The sequence below is a fragment of the Branchiostoma belcheri genome, unplaced genomic scaffold, assembly GCF_001625305.1.
Source record: "Branchiostoma belcheri isolate BF01 breed outbred unplaced genomic scaffold, Haploidv18h27 scaffold4, whole genome shotgun sequence".
Classification (NCBI taxonomy): Eukaryota; Metazoa; Chordata; class Leptocardii; order Amphioxiformes; family Branchiostomatidae; genus Branchiostoma; species Branchiostoma belcheri.
The window spans coordinates 693,075-712,067 of NW_017804020.1; the positions used below are offsets into that span (position 1 = coordinate 693,075).

The following is an 18,993-nucleotide window of genomic DNA, read 5'->3' on the forward strand; positions in this document are numbered from 1 at the left end:
ATATTGTCTTTCAGTTCAATTCTGAGTTAAAAAGCAAAGACCTTTTTTTTTCGTCATCCATTTGTGTGATAATATTTTTTTTAAATGTCATACTATAACTTTCTTTTTTGATAGTCATACGAGTGCTGCTTATACTGATTTTTCCAATCCTTCGACCATCCTTCTTTGTGTGCTATTTGTCCATCATAGTTACTAAGAAGCAGCCTTTGGATCTCTTCTTCTCCACAGGACAAATGTTGGACCAGGAGAATTCTTTGACAGAAAACCCGCAACTCTCTTCCTCTCAGGTGTAGGGGGAGTTACAATAATGGTTGAGGGAGGGGTGATGCCACTGGGTTCTACAATGATAGGGGCCACCGGCTTCATCAACAACGGTTCCTCCCCATCCCATGGGTCATTTCTGTCGGTTGGTTGTGATTCTCTCAATTTCAGCATCTTCATCCTCTCTCTTAGTCTGTAATGTGGAAAAAAAGGTCATAAACTTGATATCAAGACTGTAAATACTTATTTGTATCATATTTGTTGTAAAATCAGTTAAGTACAGACCAGATCAGTATAGAAAACTGAACAACATTAGGCCACACCAATTTTAAAAATTTTGGTTCACGGATTCGCCCGCTTTATTTTTTCTGATTTGCCACAAAAAAAATTGCCTCTGAATCTACTCCAACAGTTGAAGAAAGTCCCCTCTCTTCAGAGTTGTTACAGTTCTTCCATCTATCATGCAATGCAGTGGTTTGGTCAAAAGTTAATAATTCATTGTTTGAATTACACACCAGCCTGGTATGTTGACTTCGATCATACATTGTATCTCCTATAATTATTCATGTAGTACTTGGTGCTATCATATTATTCCTAGGTCTTTTTTTGCCCTGTCAATTCATATTTTTTCTAACAAAAATTCGAGAACCAACAATAGTGATCAACAATCAAATGGTGAGGCCTTAGGAGAGCAGACATGGTACCTGAGTATAGGTGCACTGTGCCTGTTGATGTTGGCAGCCCTGCCTGTGTGTGGCAGTCTGGACATGGTGGGTTCAGACATGGTAGAGTGTTGGGAGGACGACGTCTTGGACACAGCAGACATGGTTCTGGGACGACCTGTTAGCACAAAAGGATAAAAGAAAAGTTTAAAAGGATTCTTCATCCTTTAAATCTTGCTGATTTTGTACTTATGGATCTCCTTGGTATTCAATTGGTGGTGGTGGCGTTGCAACTATGGGAAGACAAGACTAAATATTGAGTCCCTGGGATGAAGTTATCTTTGAGAACATCTACTTTATCCAACTACTACTATATCTAGATTTAAACTATAAACTGTTGAGTATGCACGTATAAAGACATGGGCATGGTGATGGCACTCTATCATGATATCTCACAGTAAGGGTTTATCATCATCATCATAATTGGGAAACCGTACTGGTCAGACTTACGGGGTCTATGCAACTGTACACAGGAAAACTTACCTGTTCTTCCCAACATCAGGTTGTGTCCAACAGAACTGTAGCTGGCCGGTGTCGGCCGCTGGGACAGAACCTTCCCCACCACCTCATCCATGGCTGCTTTGAATGATGGGTAATCTATTGCACAGGTCTGTCCTCTCCAGGCCAGGTATCCTGAAGAACAAGTATCGTCTTGTGAGCCATGATTGGATGGATTTAGTCTTGTGAGCCACGATTGGATGGATTTGATTAACATATGAAATCCTTTTGATGTGCTGACAGTTAATCTGACTCAAATGCATGATGCATCAGTAGCACCAACCAAATTGCTCGATGCTGGTTTTCATTTGTTAAGAAGGAAAGCATCACAGTACATAATGATAGCATATTCAGCACCAAGGACAGACCCCACAGTGGGCATTAGATGGGTGAAATCACTTTATCAGCTTCATTTAAGGCTCATTCATTCTTTACTGGTGATTTTCAAAGAAATCTAAGCAGGTTGCAATGCTGTTCCACAAACAAGAAATGGTGTTTGTTCAGTATGTTGACAGAACATGCTGTGCCTGCGCAAAACCCATAATGTGAATAGCACTTTGGCATAATGTCTTATTTAAGGTTGTATCAATAGATAAGGATGACATCCGGTCTATAGTTTTCAAATGTTGTGTTGGAAAAGATGCAACATTGACCAAACAATCAACATTGTACAGTCACGTATTGTCTACGGATGATCATTGACTCTCGACTGACTATCATTGATAGCTCTGGTTTAGAAGAAAAAAGACATTTTGTACAGAGCAAAAGGTTGTTCCCACTCACCATCAGCACTGATGACAACAATGGTTGGCACACCCGGTACACCAAACAGCTGGGGCACGTTGGAGGACAGTCTCTGCAGCATGGCGCCTCTCTGGACCGGGGTGTCCTTCTCCAGCCTGACCTTGGTTGCCTGGCAACAGCAGCAGTGCCTGATGGTCACGTCGTTCCTCCAGCAGCGGTCCAGGATCAGGTCCTGGAGTTTGGTCATGTGATCGCGGTCGTTTGCCGTGCTACAGCAGCAGGCGGTGAAGGCACAACGAAGCGTGTTCTCACGAGCGTAGTCGACAAAGAAGGGCATGATTCTCTTGGATGCAACACACCTGGAGAGAAGTTTCAATGAAAGATGTGCCATGAAAATGATGTTCCCATATCTTTTAGCAAAAAAGCACTATATATATTTCTTTGAAATATATGTTGTGCTGTTCAGTATGGTGGCTCAGCCAAAATTTCAAAATAATTTTAAAAACAACCATCTAATTTGGCTGCTATATAGCGCTATTTTCATAATTTGGCATCCTTTTTCCATAATGTTGATTTTTGACATCAAATTTGAAGGGCAAACCTACAGTTTTCAATGTCATAATCAGGTGTTGATAGCTGTTGGAATAGCCAAAATTATTAGGGGGCAACATGTACTGAGGCACCAGTGAGGGGTGTTTGAAAAATACAAGTTAGGATTAAGTATGTTGTTTGAGAATGGAAAATGGTTGGTAATATTGCACTTTGACTTAAAGAAAAGTCTTAAAGTAGTCTCCTCAAAAACAAATCAAAAAGGTGTCATATCATAAATAAGTGATTTCTTCTTGTCTCTCACCAGCTTGTCCAGAAGAGGATGACATCAGGTCTGGGGATCTGTCTCCTGGTGACCAGCGGTGCACAACCTTCTGTCATTACGTCATATACAGTACAGGCAGGGGGAGGGGTGCATCGCCCTAGCAACCACTGATTGACAGGTGGGGGAGACTGCTGCTCCTCTGGCAGGCTGTTGCCATAGAAACAGCACCCCTTATCTGGCCATCTGCAAGTATTGTATGAAAATTATATCTTATAACATCATACAACAATAACATGATGTACAAAATTACAGTGAGTTATCAACCAAGGATTGAGGTGTTCGAAAACTTTTTTTTTCCTTAGAACTACCAGAGTGGACCTAGCTTCCACCAAGTACAGTATGGGCATCAACACTAGGTAGCTGTAAACAATGTTAATATATAATAGTTAGATGTGCAAAGTTAGGTGTAATATAGCCAGCTTCCACTGTATCGTGTGCCTGCAAAGCTGTTGTGTGGTAGACAAGGGTGGTTATACTGCCTATATACTATTAGATAATGATACAGAATTCAGGTCAAACAGGTTAGTGTTTTTGAGAGTTGAGGTAATCTACAAGCATGTTCTCCAGTACCTGGCCAGTTGCTTGTGGACGTGATGGAAACAGAAAACAGCGAACGGCAGGAAATCCTCGGTGCAGACTTGCAGCGTGGATGACTGCTGCGCGTCCTCGGGATAGTGAGTCACCGTCAACAATTGCACACTGTGGAAACGTCTCTCCAGGTCCAGCTGTAGGGGTAAAGGTCACCAATGAGGATGTCACGCAAAAGCACCATAACTGTCTCAGCTTCTACCATAACCTCAAGTATATGGAATGGTTTATACATTGTAGCTTGTTGCTGTTCATCTGCTATATATCAACATATCCCTAATCCACATTACAAGACACACCTATTCAACTAGAAAGTTGCTCCCAAGCAAATGCAGCATATTTCACTCCATCTCCCTCCACATTCTAAAATGGAATGTTCCATATCAACCATACCATGGTATGGAGTGAAATACAACTATGCTGCACCATGATTTGCATTGAAATAGATGGTGCAAAATGGTATGCGTGTGTGTGTTATCTACGTGTGTATACATCGATAGGATTTGCATCAAACCTAATGAGACACATGTATGTTTACCTGGATGTCAAGTTTGGTGACTCCTTCATGTAGAACAGATCCGTACTGCTCCCCATTCACCTGTACAATGTACCCTCTCACGACTGCATCTGTGGTGTCTGTCACCTCCCATTCAAGGGTCAAATTCAACACACCGTGGGGGGGGGGAGGGGATAACCAAGATCACTGTCATCACATTCACATAGCACATTTTTTATGTGTAGAGTCTATAAAGGGTGAATACTCAATGTTGGTTTTCATTTGATAACAAGGAAAGCATCATGTTACATATTGATAACCTTTTCAGCACCAAGGAGAGACCACAATGGGGATTCTTGTATGGAAAGAAATATGAAAAACTTTGGAACACATTAACTTAATATGCACTATCCTCACTTTTGTATAGATACCATGATATTGATAGATATTTAGTAATTAGTATAACATTTTGTATTCAGCAAGATAAAACACACACCTGTATATTGTGGCAGAGATTTGAAACACCTGTAAATCATCTTTTCCAACTCTTTCTTGGAAGATTCCAGTCTCTCCATCTGGAAGAATGAGATTACATGTAACCTGACGTATATGAAGTGAGAAATACTGGAGGTAACTGTAAGTTTGAAAGTAAAGCCATCTTTGTTTTCACGGAATGCTGTCCTATGATACAGATGGAAAAGTAAGAAGTGTGAAGTATTTGTCAAATCTTGATAGTTTGATAAAACAACCAACAACAATGTCCTTCCCACCCTAGCATGGGACCTCAATGCCCCCTCCCCCCACACTTTGCCCCCGATGGGGTCATTTTGAGGTCAATGATGATGATGATGATGAACCCACCTCTGGCTCCTTGGATGATTTCTTGTGACATTGAAGACTTTGTTGATATTGCACTGATTTCTGCAGACTGGGTCAATATAGAAAGTACAGTTTGGATCAATTTTGAGGTATAAGACTTTTAAATTATTAACAATTAAATATTTTTATTACAACAGAATTATTAAATTGCTGTGTGCCATTTTTATCACTCAACATATTGGCTAGATTTTGAGCAATGTTTCTTTTATTAATGTCAGAATACAGTATACACATGTCATTGGCCTTTACCTGTTTTTCCTACCAACTAGTTCAAATATAATGTTTTCAATCTTCTGCCTCTCTCTCTGGCCAATCACAGACAGTCTAAGATGAGGTGGAGGTGGGGCCTGTGCAGGGACCTCTCTGATTGGTTTACACCTGACAGGGTGGGGAAGGCCCTCCACCTGAAAAGGGAAAATGGTGAGATGTTTTGTTTAAAGGTAACATACAATTTTGATTGCTTCACCTTATATAACTGTTTCAGGATGATAAATTCATACACAAAATATAAAAATTTTGTAATGAATTGAAAGTTTTACAAAATGATAGGCAGATGAAAGAAAATGTAAGCTTACCAGTATTTCCACATATATGGAGTATGATACACCAGCTTTCAGGTCAGTGAACATCGTGTGCCTGATGCTGGGAGGTAGGGGGCCTTGAACAAGTTGATGTCTATTGTCACATGGTGCATCCTCTTCACAAAACACCTGCGGATAATACATACAACACTATTCTTATATTCCATACACATTTGAGTGTCCACAATGAAAATGAAATTTTGTGTTCTTTTCTTGTCATCTGTCCAGCAAATGTCAGATATGCTCTACAAAATTGTCACATCAGAAGTTTATTCATCAAACACTACCTTGAATCCAGTGACCTTGACCCCACAGCTGTGAGTTCAGGGTCGTCCCACCTGACCCCGATGGCACGCGTCCTGTCAGCAAGTGCCCTGGTCACTTCAGGTGGCTTCACACCTGGCCAGGTGGCCTTCACAGGTGCAGACCGGCTGCTGTAGAACTCGTGCTCTCCCTGTCTGGAAATTGCCTGTAGAGTAGAAAAACAATTAATGGCAAGGCCACACCAATTTAATTAATTGGTGCTTGAATTCAACTGTTTCATTGTGATTTGCAAAAAAAAATTCAGGTTGTGAATCAACTCCAAAAAAGTCCGTATTTTGGCCCCAACAGTTGAGGAAAGTCCTTCCTAGTTGTTACAGTTTTTCCATCAAACAATGCGTTGGCCTGATTAAAAGTTCAAAATCGATTGTTTGAATAATAGGCCAGTCTAAGATGTTGACTTCATGGCTCCTATTGTAGCATTTGGGGCTATCATAGGAAACCAAGGCCTGTTTTTATTTCTATTTTTTCCCTGTTGCTTCATATTCTTTTCAGAAAAAATCCAAGAAACAACAAATTAAATTGGTGTGGCCTAAAAGCAGTCATCAATTGTCAAATCAAATCTGCATTGCATCAGTACAATAGTAAATGTATCAATGAATACACTAACAAAATACATGGTATAGCTAATTTTGAAAAGAATACAAGTAGGACCTGTCCTTGGTGCTGAAAGTATGTTCTGTTCATATTTGATGGCAACATAATGTACGTAAATGGATATTTTGATATGGATCCATATTCTGATAAGCAGATGAAAAGCAGATGTCTATATGACAGTTACAGTAGTTCATTTTGAAAGAGGAAAGCAAGGCTGACCTGTCCTTGGTGCTGAAATGGTGTTCTATTCTCATTTTATGGTTACATAATGTTGATGAGCAGATATTCTGGCTATGAATTCTTTAGTCATTGAAAAGCAGATGTTTAGATAAACATAGCATATCACATTATTCCTCCATTGTGCTTTATCTTTTTGATGTGCAATTTCAATAAATAAGCTGTAAAATGAGGTGCCAATATCAACAACAGATGCTGTTTAGAAAACTGAAATATAGTTGTGCAATCACTACAGCAGGGGGCTAGTCCACTGGTAGTGGTGTGTGTTTAACTCCCATACGCTTTCCTAAATGCTGAATACTAAGCAGAGAAAGCAGTATGTACCATTTTTTAAGTCTTTTGGTATGACTCGGCTGGGGATCGAACTCACGACCTACTGAATGCAAGGCAAATACTCTACCCACTAGGCCATCGCACCGGTTACCCATTGCACTTGAAAAATAGAAGAGAGCTTACCTGGACCTGGAAGGCATACTGCTGACAAGGGTTCCCCAGTCGGTACATGTACCAATGCTGATGAGGCTGAAACTTGGCCACAAACTCCCTGTCTATGTACACGTCATACCCACACAGCTCCGAGGCACCGTACGTTCTAGGTTTGCTCCACTCTACTGTGATTCCATAGAACATGCAACTCCTGGAAAAATTATAAAAAGGAAACTATTTATATTTGTGAATTCATTAGATAGCTTGAAACAATGTTTAGAGTTAGATGTTCAAGAGTTAGGTGTAACAAGTCGTTCGGTGTAATGTAGCCAGCTGCCGCCGCACTGCGTGCCTGCAAAGCTGGTGTGTTACGCCGAAGGGTGGTTATACAAGCACAGATACAGAATTTGGAGGATTGATCAAACACTACCGGTAATCACTGCACTTTCAGTCGTTATGTTTTGTATGCAAACAATATTTTAATGCGTCAATGAAGGTTAGACATCCAGGTAATGAGATACACTCAAAAACTTGCTGAAGCAAAATTTATCCAGTTGCTTGAGTAACAGTTTTCTTCTGAATGTTTTGATGCAACTGGTCTTTTAAAAAAGAATGTTTGAATTTTTGGTAGGACAATATGCTGGCTGTCCTTGCAGCCAATACATGTTGTTAATTGTAGAATCCAAGAATTTTCCTTCAGTTTAAGGAGACAACACAAGAAATTGAATGTACACAGTATCTCATTGCACATGGCAATTAACACTGAAGGTCTCACCTGACACGTACTACAGGTGGATCAGGAGGACCAACCGTCTCCACTGTCAGCTGTCGGGACTTACAAACAACTGCCTTCTCCAGCAATCCACCAACCAGCAGCACCCTTACAAAGTGCACAACACCAGGCTGGCAGTGGCCAATCACAAAGCTTGTCTCCCTTGCTGGCAGTATAGTCTGTTTTACCTAATAGTATGTAAAGCAAACATGTTATTCAGCCATGCTTAAATTATATGTACCCTTTTTGTTGTATACATACTACATAAAAGGCAAATATTGCTAACACCAAGTCAATAACGGAGCATTTGTTTCGAAAATATTGTGCAAATATGATTACACTGTGTGAAGTACACAATTCATAAAAGTAGACTGTTCAAACACTGAAATAATAGAGCAAACTGTAGATTTATGGCACATGACATACTTCTAATTCAGGTGAAATACAAGCATTACAAAATAGGACTACATATTTACCAAGGAATTGAACAGCCTTGTATAAAAAGGACCAACGCGATGAAACTCGCCGTGATATAAATAGCGTTTTTTTTTTGTCACGCTCCTTGATATCTGCCTGCGTCATTGTGTATGTAAGACGGTGTGTAAACATAAATGGCAATCAAACAATTATATATTCTTATGTCTACATTTACACACAATGAATGTTGGCATGGTTTCATTGCAAAGCTAACGCTAGGTTCCGTAGCTCCGTGCAAACAATAGTTCCGTTGGGCAGGGTGGGTCAGACCTTGTTATAAACTCCCGGTAACCACTTACAGGGATTGAGATTGCATATCTTGTTTTTCTTTTCGAGAAACCATGTACCATTTTGGGAATCTGGTTCTGATCTATATTTTTGTTAAACCAAATTTCTAATCCACTTCTTGAACTAGATCAGAATCATTTTCTTTTACTGGCGTTTCTGAGAATTTTGTAAAAGAGAGCAGCCACACTTGGATGTGCATTTTATCTAAAAAAACTGGGTTCTTTGTGCAATGCATTTAATTTTCATTCTTTCACACTGTGAAAATGCTGTTATGGGTGCGGCTAAAAATGTACCGGGTACGTACTAGCCCTCTGAGCTCATATAAAAGATACAAGACCGATGTTGCTTCAACAACTGGTTCCCCATAGCCTACATCAAACAAAGAAATCCAGTCCCAATATACACAGGGTCTAAGTCAATTGGTCAAGCACTCTTTGTGCTTTACACCAACACATCATTCTGACAACGGAATAATGTCGACAGGACCACACCTTTGGACACGTCGCACTGCTCCATTGCACCTGAATGTGTCGTATACTCCCCACACCTGTGACAAAACAGACACAAACATACAACACATAAATCCACCTTAATTGGTATTTAATAGGGTGGGAGGTGCTTAACATATCTCCAGTGTTAGACTACGTGGCTATGTCTTACTTAGACATGGAGTCAACCTAGACTTGTTGTAGATACAAGGCAAAGTAGTTTTGATCAGAAATGGAAACATTGTAGTAAGTGTTGTGTGTTTGACCTTCCCATACTCTTTTTCATACATGCTGAGTGCTAAGCAGAGAAAGCAGTATGTACCATGTTTAGAGTCTTTGGTATGACCCGGCCGGGGTTTGAACTCACGACCTCCCGGTTACAAAGCGAGCACTTGCTATTGAACCGAATATTGAAAGATCAACCATACTGGTAAATGTCAGTAATGAAATACCCATCAGTTAAGCCCTTAGTTTAATGTTACACAAATGGAGGTATTAAACCCTGAATAAATTATGTTTACATATGTTATCACATGTAACTAACCTTCACCTTAATCTTTTTAATCTGTCCCCTGCTGAGGGCTCAATCACTCATTAACTTTGTATTGGTTACAGTGTAGTACAGAAGTGAGGAGGTCTTCCTAAAACCAACCTACTTTAGACTTATGAAGGCTAGACATCCAGGTAATGAGATACACAAGAAATACCCAAACAATTGGATAGATTTTGAAAACTGTCAGACATTTCAAGCAGCATCCACTACTTTTCTGTAGTTAAACAGATACTAGTATTCATCCAAAAACTTTAAAAAATATAATGCATAATAAAAAAATTATGTCCTAACTGCATAATGCAAAGCTAGATTCTTAATGCTTTTTTTACTGTGAAAAAAGGTGCCCGAGCATTTGTTGTCAAGATGTTTTCAGCACTTGTCAAATGGTCTTTTCAAGCCAATGTAATATTAGTTCAGTGCTTTCTTCTTCCACCAGGAAGACCAGATAGTATTTACTGGTCCTTAATGATGGGGAGCATGTGAAAAGACATGATTATGTAGAGCATTAAGTGTTATCTTTCCTAAGTGATCTGATGGTAAAAGATCTGCGGTTGATTTCCGATTCCTAGCTTTTCATAGTCACTGAACCGCTTAACGCATTAATTGATTCACTCTAAAATGCCTCCCTCCAGAACTTGATCAGTCTAATTCTACAGTCTGATTCTAATTCTGAGGTGACCTAAAACGGCCTCTAAAGCGTACAGTCACACGATATCGCTCCCGTATTCATCGCAAGTGTTCCGGACAATGCCTATGAGGAGAAAGTGACCCGAACACCATCTATCACATACAGAGACGGGGGTAATAAAATCTGTTTTTTTGTTGTTTGCTGTTTACTGGGTTGACAAACACTGGTGAAATGGAAAGGGTAAGTTATAGGCCTGGTCTTTCATGGGTTTGAAAGGGAACGTGGCCCATCACATGGTTATTCATTAAACCACAATGTTTTCCATTGAGCTATCCCTGAACGGTAACATATCGAATTAAAAGTGTTTACGTGGTTTATGTGTGGTTTAAAATCCACGATCATGACAAAAACAAAAACACACTTTTTATAGCATGCTGGCAGAATGAACTGCACATGTGCAAAACCTGTAATGTACTATCCATTACACTTTGGCAGAAAGTCTTCTTTAAGGTCATATTCAAGTATCTGTATTTAAGGGTGACAATGAATTCTATAGTTTTCAGATGTTGTGTCGGAAAAGAAAAGATTCATGTGTCGTCTGCAAAGGGCAAAATTCTGATGCAACATAGACCAAATATCCAACCAACACTGTCACAGTGACAAATACGATTACAGTACTTTCTGCTGACGTGCTGACTTTTTTGGGGATGCAAAATTTGATTCAGAACGATGTCATTTTTGTTGGCAATTTGACAATAGCTTAGGATTGTGATCACTTTAAAGCTTAATAAGATGCAGTGAATTCTAATATTAGTAATAGGCTTTGAAGATATAGCAAATTTCCTACCCAGTTTCCCCGGTGTCGGCCACTGCACATGTATGGATGTGTCTGTTGCTGACACCAGCAGTAGGGAGAACTCTGGCACGGCCCCCACACGCTGCTGCTTAGCAGAACTGGCCCGCACACGCTGAGGAACTGTTCTTTTCCTGGGACTGAAAGAAACACACAATAATCTAGAGCCCGTCACTCATTCAGAACCTTCACCCGACCACCAACCAACCAAGGTTGGCTAAAGTTCAGGAGCAGTCTGACCAGATTTAGGCCACTCCTACCTTTCTATACAAATCAAATCAAATTTAAGTTAAATTTCAGTCAAATTTGAACACTGGACAAGGGTGACCTACTCCAAAACACCAGCCAACCACCAGCCAACCCTGACTGACAGCCATCCACACCCAAACATTTTGAGACAATTTTGGAAGGCACAAAATTAACAGTAGCTGACCTCACTAATAGTATATACCAGCCAACCACAGCCGACCTTGCTCCCAACCTACTCCTAATCATGTTTGGGGGAGTCTGCCAGTGTTCAGGAGACCTATTCGGTTCTGTGCGACCGGTGTTTCAGCTTCAGTTTATGAATGACTTGGATACTTCCCAAGAACAAATTTGCTACACATCAAACACACATATTGTGTTTCACACTGTGATTATACAAAGAAAGGTTCATTGACATCATCACAGCTGGTAGGAACAAGAGTTGTTTTCACGATACCGAAAAATCATGTTTTATCATCAACCCCTCACCTGATCTTTGAACCCCTGTGTTTGGGCTGGCCTTCTGTCAAGCTTGCTCCTCCACCTGACCTGCCCTTGAGCATTGTTGTCATTTACTTCATCTTCTTGTCCTGAAACAAATTGCAACACTCAGCATTTGGCATAGTATCAAAGACAGCAAGAGTGAGAAAAAGACAAACACAAACAAAACACATTTGCTTCATCTTCTTGTCCTGAAAAAAATTGTGTACGGTTTTCACAACACTCAGCATTTGACATAATATCAAAGACAGCAAGAGACAGACCGACAGAAGATGTCATGATATACATGTAGTAGGAAATATTACAAACACGATGGAAGTTGCTAAAGTTTTGTTATCATTACTGTTCAAACTATGAAGGCATTTTTTTGTCTAGCTTACAACGGTAAAATACAATACACACTACATTATCTTTTGAATGATCAACCTTAACTTAAGTAGTCTGACAAAGCCACGTGGCAAATGAGAGAACACTATGCATAACCATTAACTCTGTAGCTAGACCTTGAGTAAGCTAAGATAAAAAGCCTGTTCACCTTTGTATCCTTAGTTTGACAGTTTGTTCCAGACCGTCGTTCACATGTCACCTTGTGTATCCCGGATCTGTCATCAAAAATCAACAGGTGGCCAAACTGGTGTCGAGTGATAATCACCTCATCAGGTGGTAATTATCCAGCTTATCACCCACTGATAAGTCCCTGATAATCCTCCCGGGAATGTAGAAGTCTATAGGAGAGTTTAAAGGTGGTAGAAGAGGCAGGGCATGCCTACAGACTCGTTCCACATAGCCCCTTCACAATACCCGAGGGGCCTCCTGTAACAAAATGAATTACGGTGTTTTGGTTACGTCCATATACATGACAGGTTAGCCGTTCTTAATTAAATGAGAAACCTGAATGAGATTTACATGTAGGGCACGTCTACATGTTTCTATACCTGCAACAACAAAACGTTGTTCAATCACTTTTCAAATCGCTTTTGCTGACCTACCGTGGTGAGAACTTTGAGGGCGTCGCATCCGAAATTGTACGTTTTGCATCACAGTAACAAATGCTGGTAACGAGCTTTCTCCCGGACTGGTGCCGACAATACCTATCCATGTCAGATAAGCTAAGTAAACAGGTATAGAAAAACCTGCATAAATTGTAGCCGGGTGGCATTCATTGTACGCCAGGGTCAGGTGAAAAGCGGCGGGGGAATTAATAGGGGTGGCCACGAAACCTAACCTCTCATCCGCACCACTACTTAACCGGCGTCCAAACTTGGCTTAACCTTCACTAGTTTTCATTGCCATAGTTTCCATGGACAGTAACTGTTCCTCACGGTCACACGAGGCCGAGGTCGGGGTAAACAAGCCTCCATGAGAATTAATGCCGCTTTTGTGTTTGGGGTTTTGTTTTGAAAGGCTGTAACCTCGGTGCTAGGGGCAATGTTTAGTGATATACACCGCATTCCAGCCATGTGAATGGAGGGGAGGTAAAACCTAATCCACCAAGCAAAGGCATTCGTCTATGACACTTTTGGAACCTGTTTACACACAAGCAAGGGTAGTCTTATCTTGTAACTCTAAGATACCTGGATTAACGACATCAAGGCAGGCCGGTATTACTGACGGTTTACCCAGCCTTAGACAAAAGCAATCCTATCAAAATATCACTGATCCTTGCTATGAATATAAATAGTGCCACGCTTTCAAAAAGGTTGTTTGCTCAGGTTATTGTGCAAATATACAGTTATGCATAGCTGGGGATGGCTGAGAGGTTTATTTGTCTGTCTCTGCCTTCTTCTTTTCATTGTAGTAAGCTCACTGGAATCTCTTGCAATATGCTTTGGAAGGCATGAGCAAAATAATTTATGGCTCCAATTAGATTGTGTGTAGATATGAAGCAAGAGAGGCAACAGAAATTCTAGTCAGAACGATTGATTCTCTGTGTGATTATCTGAAGTGTTTTATTAACCAATTGTTTTAAAGAAGGGATTACACTTTTAATCCGAGATGGTTGGGTTTGGTCAATAGTAAATGGGGTTTATCCTGTACATCTAAACTGAGCTGTTCAATGACTTACATGTTGTATTTTTCTGCATGACAACAGAAAAGGGTTTTGGGGATCGAAATACTTTTTCCTGCATACTGGTATAACATTGAAATTTACCTGCACCACCAGACATCAAAAAGTGTGTATTATACTAAAACCTGTTCAGAAACCATTTCCCTTACCATTAGCTCCTCTAAAGTTTGGATACAAAACTATCTGATGGTAGCACAAAATGTCCTCAGATTATAAGTTAGGACACTTTTTACCACAAAATCTGTAAAAAATTTTTATATAATTTTTGGAAGTTTAGTTCAAAGAATGGGTAACAGAGGTATAGCTTGTGCTTTTTAATGGGGCATGGGAAATAATAGCATGTCAGAAGATAAGCAACAAGTTACCACAAGCTGAAGGGGAAAAGTGATAGACATTGTAGTCAATGTAGTAAGTGTACTAATAATGATGGTGTTGTTGCATGTGCACTTCAAAATACATGCTCAACAGTGCTTTTTTACCTGCTTGACTTTGAAACCACTTTGGTCTCATTACAGCTTCACTTCAAAACCAAATCATAAAAGCGAATGCTGCTTTCTTGTAACATACATGTAGTAACATACAGTATTCAAGTAACATACAGTTGTCTTGGCAGGCATAAGGGATTGCAAAAACATTATGACAACATGCTTTGGACTCTTCTTGGAGCATAAACCCAAACAACTTCACCTGAAGCTCACCTCTTAATAAGCACTGTACTCTTGTTTCTGTATCCTGGTTGAAGTACATGCACGCTAACACAGGCAGACAAAACTGGAGCATTAGGTTCCAAATCCTGGTTCTAGATGCGATATCTGATACAATGTGCAAGAGTTCTCAGCTGGGCGATTAAAAAGTCGCTACACTACTAGGCATAAAACTGTCAAGAGCATGATATTGATTTGCCCAGCATCTTACACACATCTATTCAACATAAGAACACTCAAAATGATAAAAGCTTTTGTCGGAGGTTAGAAAAACAGCAATACTCTAGTTAAAGGGGTTTAGCAAAATGCTTTTGTCACTCTAAGTGGTTTTAAAACACAGCAGGTATTTCCAGACATTTGAGCTAAAAACCTCTCAATGCATGCTGCTAGGAGATAAAGCTAACTGAACGCTTCCACTAATTGCGCTAACGAAAAAGGCGAAGTTATGTCATGAATAGCATACTCACTGTTAGTGAAGCCTTGTTGCGGTCAAAGTAGGGCCGACTGCAGACCTTGTATTTCCCAACATTTGAACTAAAACCTCTCGATGCATGCTGCTATAGGAGATAACGTTAAAGCTGACTGAACGCTTCCACTAATTGTGCTAAGGAAAAAAGCTAAGTTAACTGTGATGAAGAGCGTACTCACTGTTAGTTCAGCCCTGTTGCAGTCAGTCAAAGTGGTTCCAACTGTGGAGCCTCCCCGATATATATCCTGACACACCCCTCACAACAGGACTAAACAACAAGACTCCACGGACGATCACTGCTGACCTCGGATCAGGATGTGGTCTCAAACCTGGAATGTTGTTTCTCCAGACTTCACACTTAATCTGGCAATACCTAGTTCACGCTTTTAATGGCTTAGTACAAAGCTCTGATATAGGAGAATCCTTGGAATTAGTAATCGAGAGTGATTGGGTGGTGGTACAGCTACAGGGCTGCGTACCTTTCTGGACTAACTTTGCGTCCATAGGATCAACCTGAGCAACCACTGCCGATGGCTGGCATGTCGACCCAATTGATGATGTGTTTGTCGCTGATGGTTAATGGACAGAAATGAGCTGATTATTCCTTGTGCAAACAGATGATGGCTTCAGTTGAGTTGTTATCAACTGTGTGTTTCCTGTAGGCACTGCATGTGAGACTTGCAAATGAGGAAAACAGTCGCAACAGTCCACTTTACACTTAGCTGCTGACAGTTGTGTTCAAAGGTGTACAGTACATGAGAACTTTGGATGTAATACATTCATTCGAATCATAGCGCTCTAGTTCAGCGAAAGCCTGTCACACATTCAGAACCTTACCCTGACCACAATCCAAACCAAGGTTGGGAGCAGTCTGACCATATTTAGGCCACACCTACCTTTCTATAAGAATCAAATTTGAGATAAATTTGTCAGACTTGACTTCCAACCACTTCCGACCATTGAGTGTGTACAATGTCTTATTGCTCATACTAAATACTTTTCATCATATTGGGTGAGACATGTTGATAGAATAGAATATGCGGATGGATCTATGCCATCAGTTTCTGTGAACACATATTTTCCATTTAGAATATCAAATTGGTGTTTGAGTGTTTTCACTCTGTCCAGTTTAACATCTGTTGTTTCCTATCTCTTGATGTTTACATGTGCTCGCACTTTGATGCCGAGGCTTGATGGCAGCCTGCCATTTGCCTCTATCCTGTGGATTCACTCTGTGTAAGCTGAGGTGGTAGGAATCCTTGTTGACTACGTTAACATATCTTTATGGGATTTTCAAGGGTCTGCAGTGGGTATGGTATAAATTGTATTACAGAAGTCACACCAATAGACTAAAGAATTGCAAAGCAAATGCATAATGTATACCTTCGGATATGGTCTGCTCTGTTTACTTACTAAAACACATTCACATACATGTACTACTAGTATATGGTGAAAGGAGCTGAGCAGATCATGAAATTACAACATTATGTAACCCAACACCAGTCACCATGGTGACAGACAACAGCTCATGTCATTGGTCAGGTCAGAGGTCACTGTTTGGAGAAGAAGAAGAGGAAGAAACTGAGCAAAAACATTATGTTTTCCTTCGGTAAACGTAAAAAGGAAACCACAAACTTGACGCCATTTCCCGGGCAGATTTTATTTGTACACAAAGTCTTCCATTAGAAAGCCAGACGCTCATATACAGCCAAGATGGTGCCGAAAAAAAAATTGAGTTACTCTCTGTACAGCATTCAGGCTAAAATCATGCAATTTGGTTGCTACAGAACGGACTACATAGAACACTACACCATGTGGTACTAAAACTGCCTCCAAATGCCAACTACAATGTACTGCTTTCTACAATGTAGACAAATCATTACATTATTCTTTTTTTTTTAAACCATATTACAGGTGGAACCCATGTACTATCAAAAATATCTCCTTTACATTTTCATCCTATGGGAATTTTATACACATAGTAGACAACAACAATTGTACATGTACAGTAGAACAGTTATACTATGAAGCAGGTGTATACACCTTTTTTGACCATTTTTACACCAGAATTAGCAAGAAGACTTAAACCTGAAGGAACATGCATCTTTACCGATACTCACTCAGAGAAGGATGGAGATACAACACTTATCCAATTATTTGCAACAGAAATATTAGTGTTAGGATATTTTTTTAAACGCATCCCCCCCACCTACTTGAACACAAATCTTCTGCCACTACTACTTTTCTTCAATGCTAAGCAAAGCCAAACAAACGGAACCAAACATAGAAGGCAAAAAACATCCTATGAACGATATCACTAGCACACATGCTACTCCTGTCTAGAGTAGACCTTCACGCTATGTTCTGACATGAGAAAGAGAAAATCTTGCTACATCAATTTTGATGGAATGTTAGGAACAAAATGTCAGAGCGTGAAGCAATTGGTTGTATACTTTGTGTGGACAAAGTATACAGGATTCTATACAAGTTAAACACCTTCAATCTTACACTCTTCTGTGTTTCTAATACAAGATATAACTTGTAGTGGTTCCGAGCTGGAAAGACTAGTAACGTGCAATACTTTTACAGAATACACAGTTCGTACAGTTACAGAGGGAAGTGTCAGTCATCTAGTTCTAAGAACGTCTTCAAACAAGGACGAAGTTATCTTTCTTGGGGAAAGGAAACTCTGGTATTCAGAGTTCTTTGTGTATTTAAATCTTGCATGGGTCAAATGCAATCAATAACACTGGGTGTGGGGGTCATTCCGTCACAAAATGATAAAAGTTAGCAAAGTACTCCAAAGAACCTTAAAAACAATGCATTTTACAGGTTGGTCATTACTGTAAGCAGTTTACTATACACCTGAATTATTTGTTGAGAGAGATCAGATCATTTTTTACAGTACTATACACTCACGACATAGACAGATCCAAGACTGGAGATCGACAGGTTGGACAGAGAGGCTCAAGTTTACAAGCTTATCTGACAGTTACTGTGCAGGAAGGATACAGACAGGATTGTATATATACAACAGACTTTTTTCTCAGATGGTAGGCATACAGGAGGCAGACGTACTGACAACGAAGTCCAGGAAAATAACACAAGCAATCTTGGTCAATGTACAAAGCGGTTACTGTCTGTAGTAGGAGCTACTGGTTGAGTAGGACTGTGGGTACGGGGGGCGAGGGGGAGGGGGGGTAGCCGTCGTGCCAATGGGGTTATGTCCGTAGGCCCCAGAGGGGGTAGCTTGCTGTTGATGGTACTCTCCGCTGTACGCTTGCTGAGTGTAGTACTGGCTGCCCTGTGCGGGCTGGGCCCCTGCGGGGTACTGTTGGTACGACTGTGGCGGCTGCTGGTACTGTGAAGGGTACTGCTGCTGGTACGAAGGGTAGGTCTGCTGGGGGCGGGGGGTAGCTTGTCCCTGAGGGGGCGGAGGTGGGGTGGTACTGCTGGGGCTGGGGGCGGCTGTAGTAGCTCTGCTGCTGCTGTGGGGGTTGTTGTGGAGGTGCGGGCGGCTGCTCCGTGTACCCTTGTGTCCCGGCGGATGGAGGGTTGTAGGAGCTGGAGCGTGGCTGGGCTGGGTAGGTGGTAGGGATGGGCTGGGGCTGTTGATGCTGCTGCTGCTGTGTACTGGAGCTCCTGAACTCCTGTCTCTGCAAAAGTACAGAAGAATGTCAGTACATCAACATTTTGTGACTTTTTATACCGTCTTCCAGATA

At 40.7% G+C, this 18,993-nt stretch overlaps 3 protein-coding genes across 10 annotated transcripts in view; all 3 read right to left on the reverse strand.

Annotated features, from left to right (window-relative positions):
• Positions 1-35: 35 nt before the first annotated feature.
• Positions 36-5,764, reverse strand: LOC109477329. The gene is made up of 11 exons (XM_019778515.1): positions 5,638-5,764; positions 5,312-5,466; positions 5,045-5,111; positions 4,674-4,758; positions 4,226-4,353; positions 3,670-3,824; positions 3,079-3,282; positions 2,265-2,584; positions 1,467-1,616; positions 966-1,101; positions 36-454 (listed from the first exon to the last, which is right to left on the reverse strand). The coding sequence occupies exons 1-11, from the start codon at positions 5,689-5,691 to the stop codon at positions 193-195; spliced, it is 1,716 nt and encodes a 571-aa protein (XP_019634074.1). The 5' UTR covers positions 5,692-5,764; the 3' UTR covers positions 36-192.
• Positions 5,765-5,926: 162 nt separating this feature from the next.
• LOC109476878 lies at positions 5,927-12,887 on the reverse strand. Its single transcript, XM_019777894.1, has 7 exons — positions 12,566-12,887; positions 12,019-12,119; positions 11,278-11,423; positions 9,253-9,308; positions 8,000-8,184; positions 7,255-7,435; positions 5,927-6,112 (listed from the first exon to the last, which is right to left on the reverse strand). The coding sequence occupies exons 2-7, from the start codon at positions 12,099-12,101 to the stop codon at positions 5,927-5,929; spliced, it is 837 nt and encodes a 278-aa protein (XP_019633453.1). The 5' UTR covers positions 12,102-12,119; positions 12,566-12,887.
• Positions 12,888-16,912: 4,025 nt separating this feature from the next.
• The window catches only part of LOC109477326 (histone-lysine N-methyltransferase 2E-like), a 55,536-nt gene continuing 53,455 nt past the window's right edge, over positions 16,913-18,993 (reverse strand). For all 8 annotated transcript variants that reach the window (XM_019778509.1, XM_019778508.1, XM_019778511.1 and 5 more), the window contains one exon: positions 16,913-18,927. In XM_019778509.1, coding sequence (XP_019634068.1) covers positions 18,493-18,927 — 435 coding nt within the window. In that variant the 3' untranslated portion in view covers positions 16,913-18,492. The remainder of the gene's footprint in view (positions 18,928-18,993) is intronic.

Bases quoted from the DNA above. Each gene is read 5' to 3' on its own strand.
- LOC109477329 (XM_019778515.1), bottom strand. From the start codon at position 5,691: ATGTTCACTGACCTGAAAGCTGGTGTATCATACTCCATATATGTGGAA. The intron at 5,467-5,637 runs GTAAGCTTACAT...TTCCCTTTTCAG, and splicing joins CCATATATGTGGAAATACTG to GTGGAGGGCCTTCCCCACCC. The intron at 455-965 runs GTACCATGTCTG...TCCACATTACAG, and splicing joins CACAGTGCACCTATACTCAG to ACTAAGAGAGAGGATGAAGA.
- LOC109476878 (XM_019777894.1), bottom strand. From the start codon at position 12,101: ATGACAACAATGCTCAAGGGCAGGTCAGGTGGAGGAGCAAGCTTGACA. The intron at 9,309-11,277 runs GTAGGAAATTTG...GTTTTGTCACAG, and splicing joins GCCGACACCGGGGAAACTGG to GTGTGGGGAGTATACGACAC. The intron at 6,113-7,254 runs GTAAGCTCTCTT...TCTACTCTACAG, and splicing joins AGTATGCCTTCCAGGTCCAG to GCAATTTCCAGACAGGGAGA.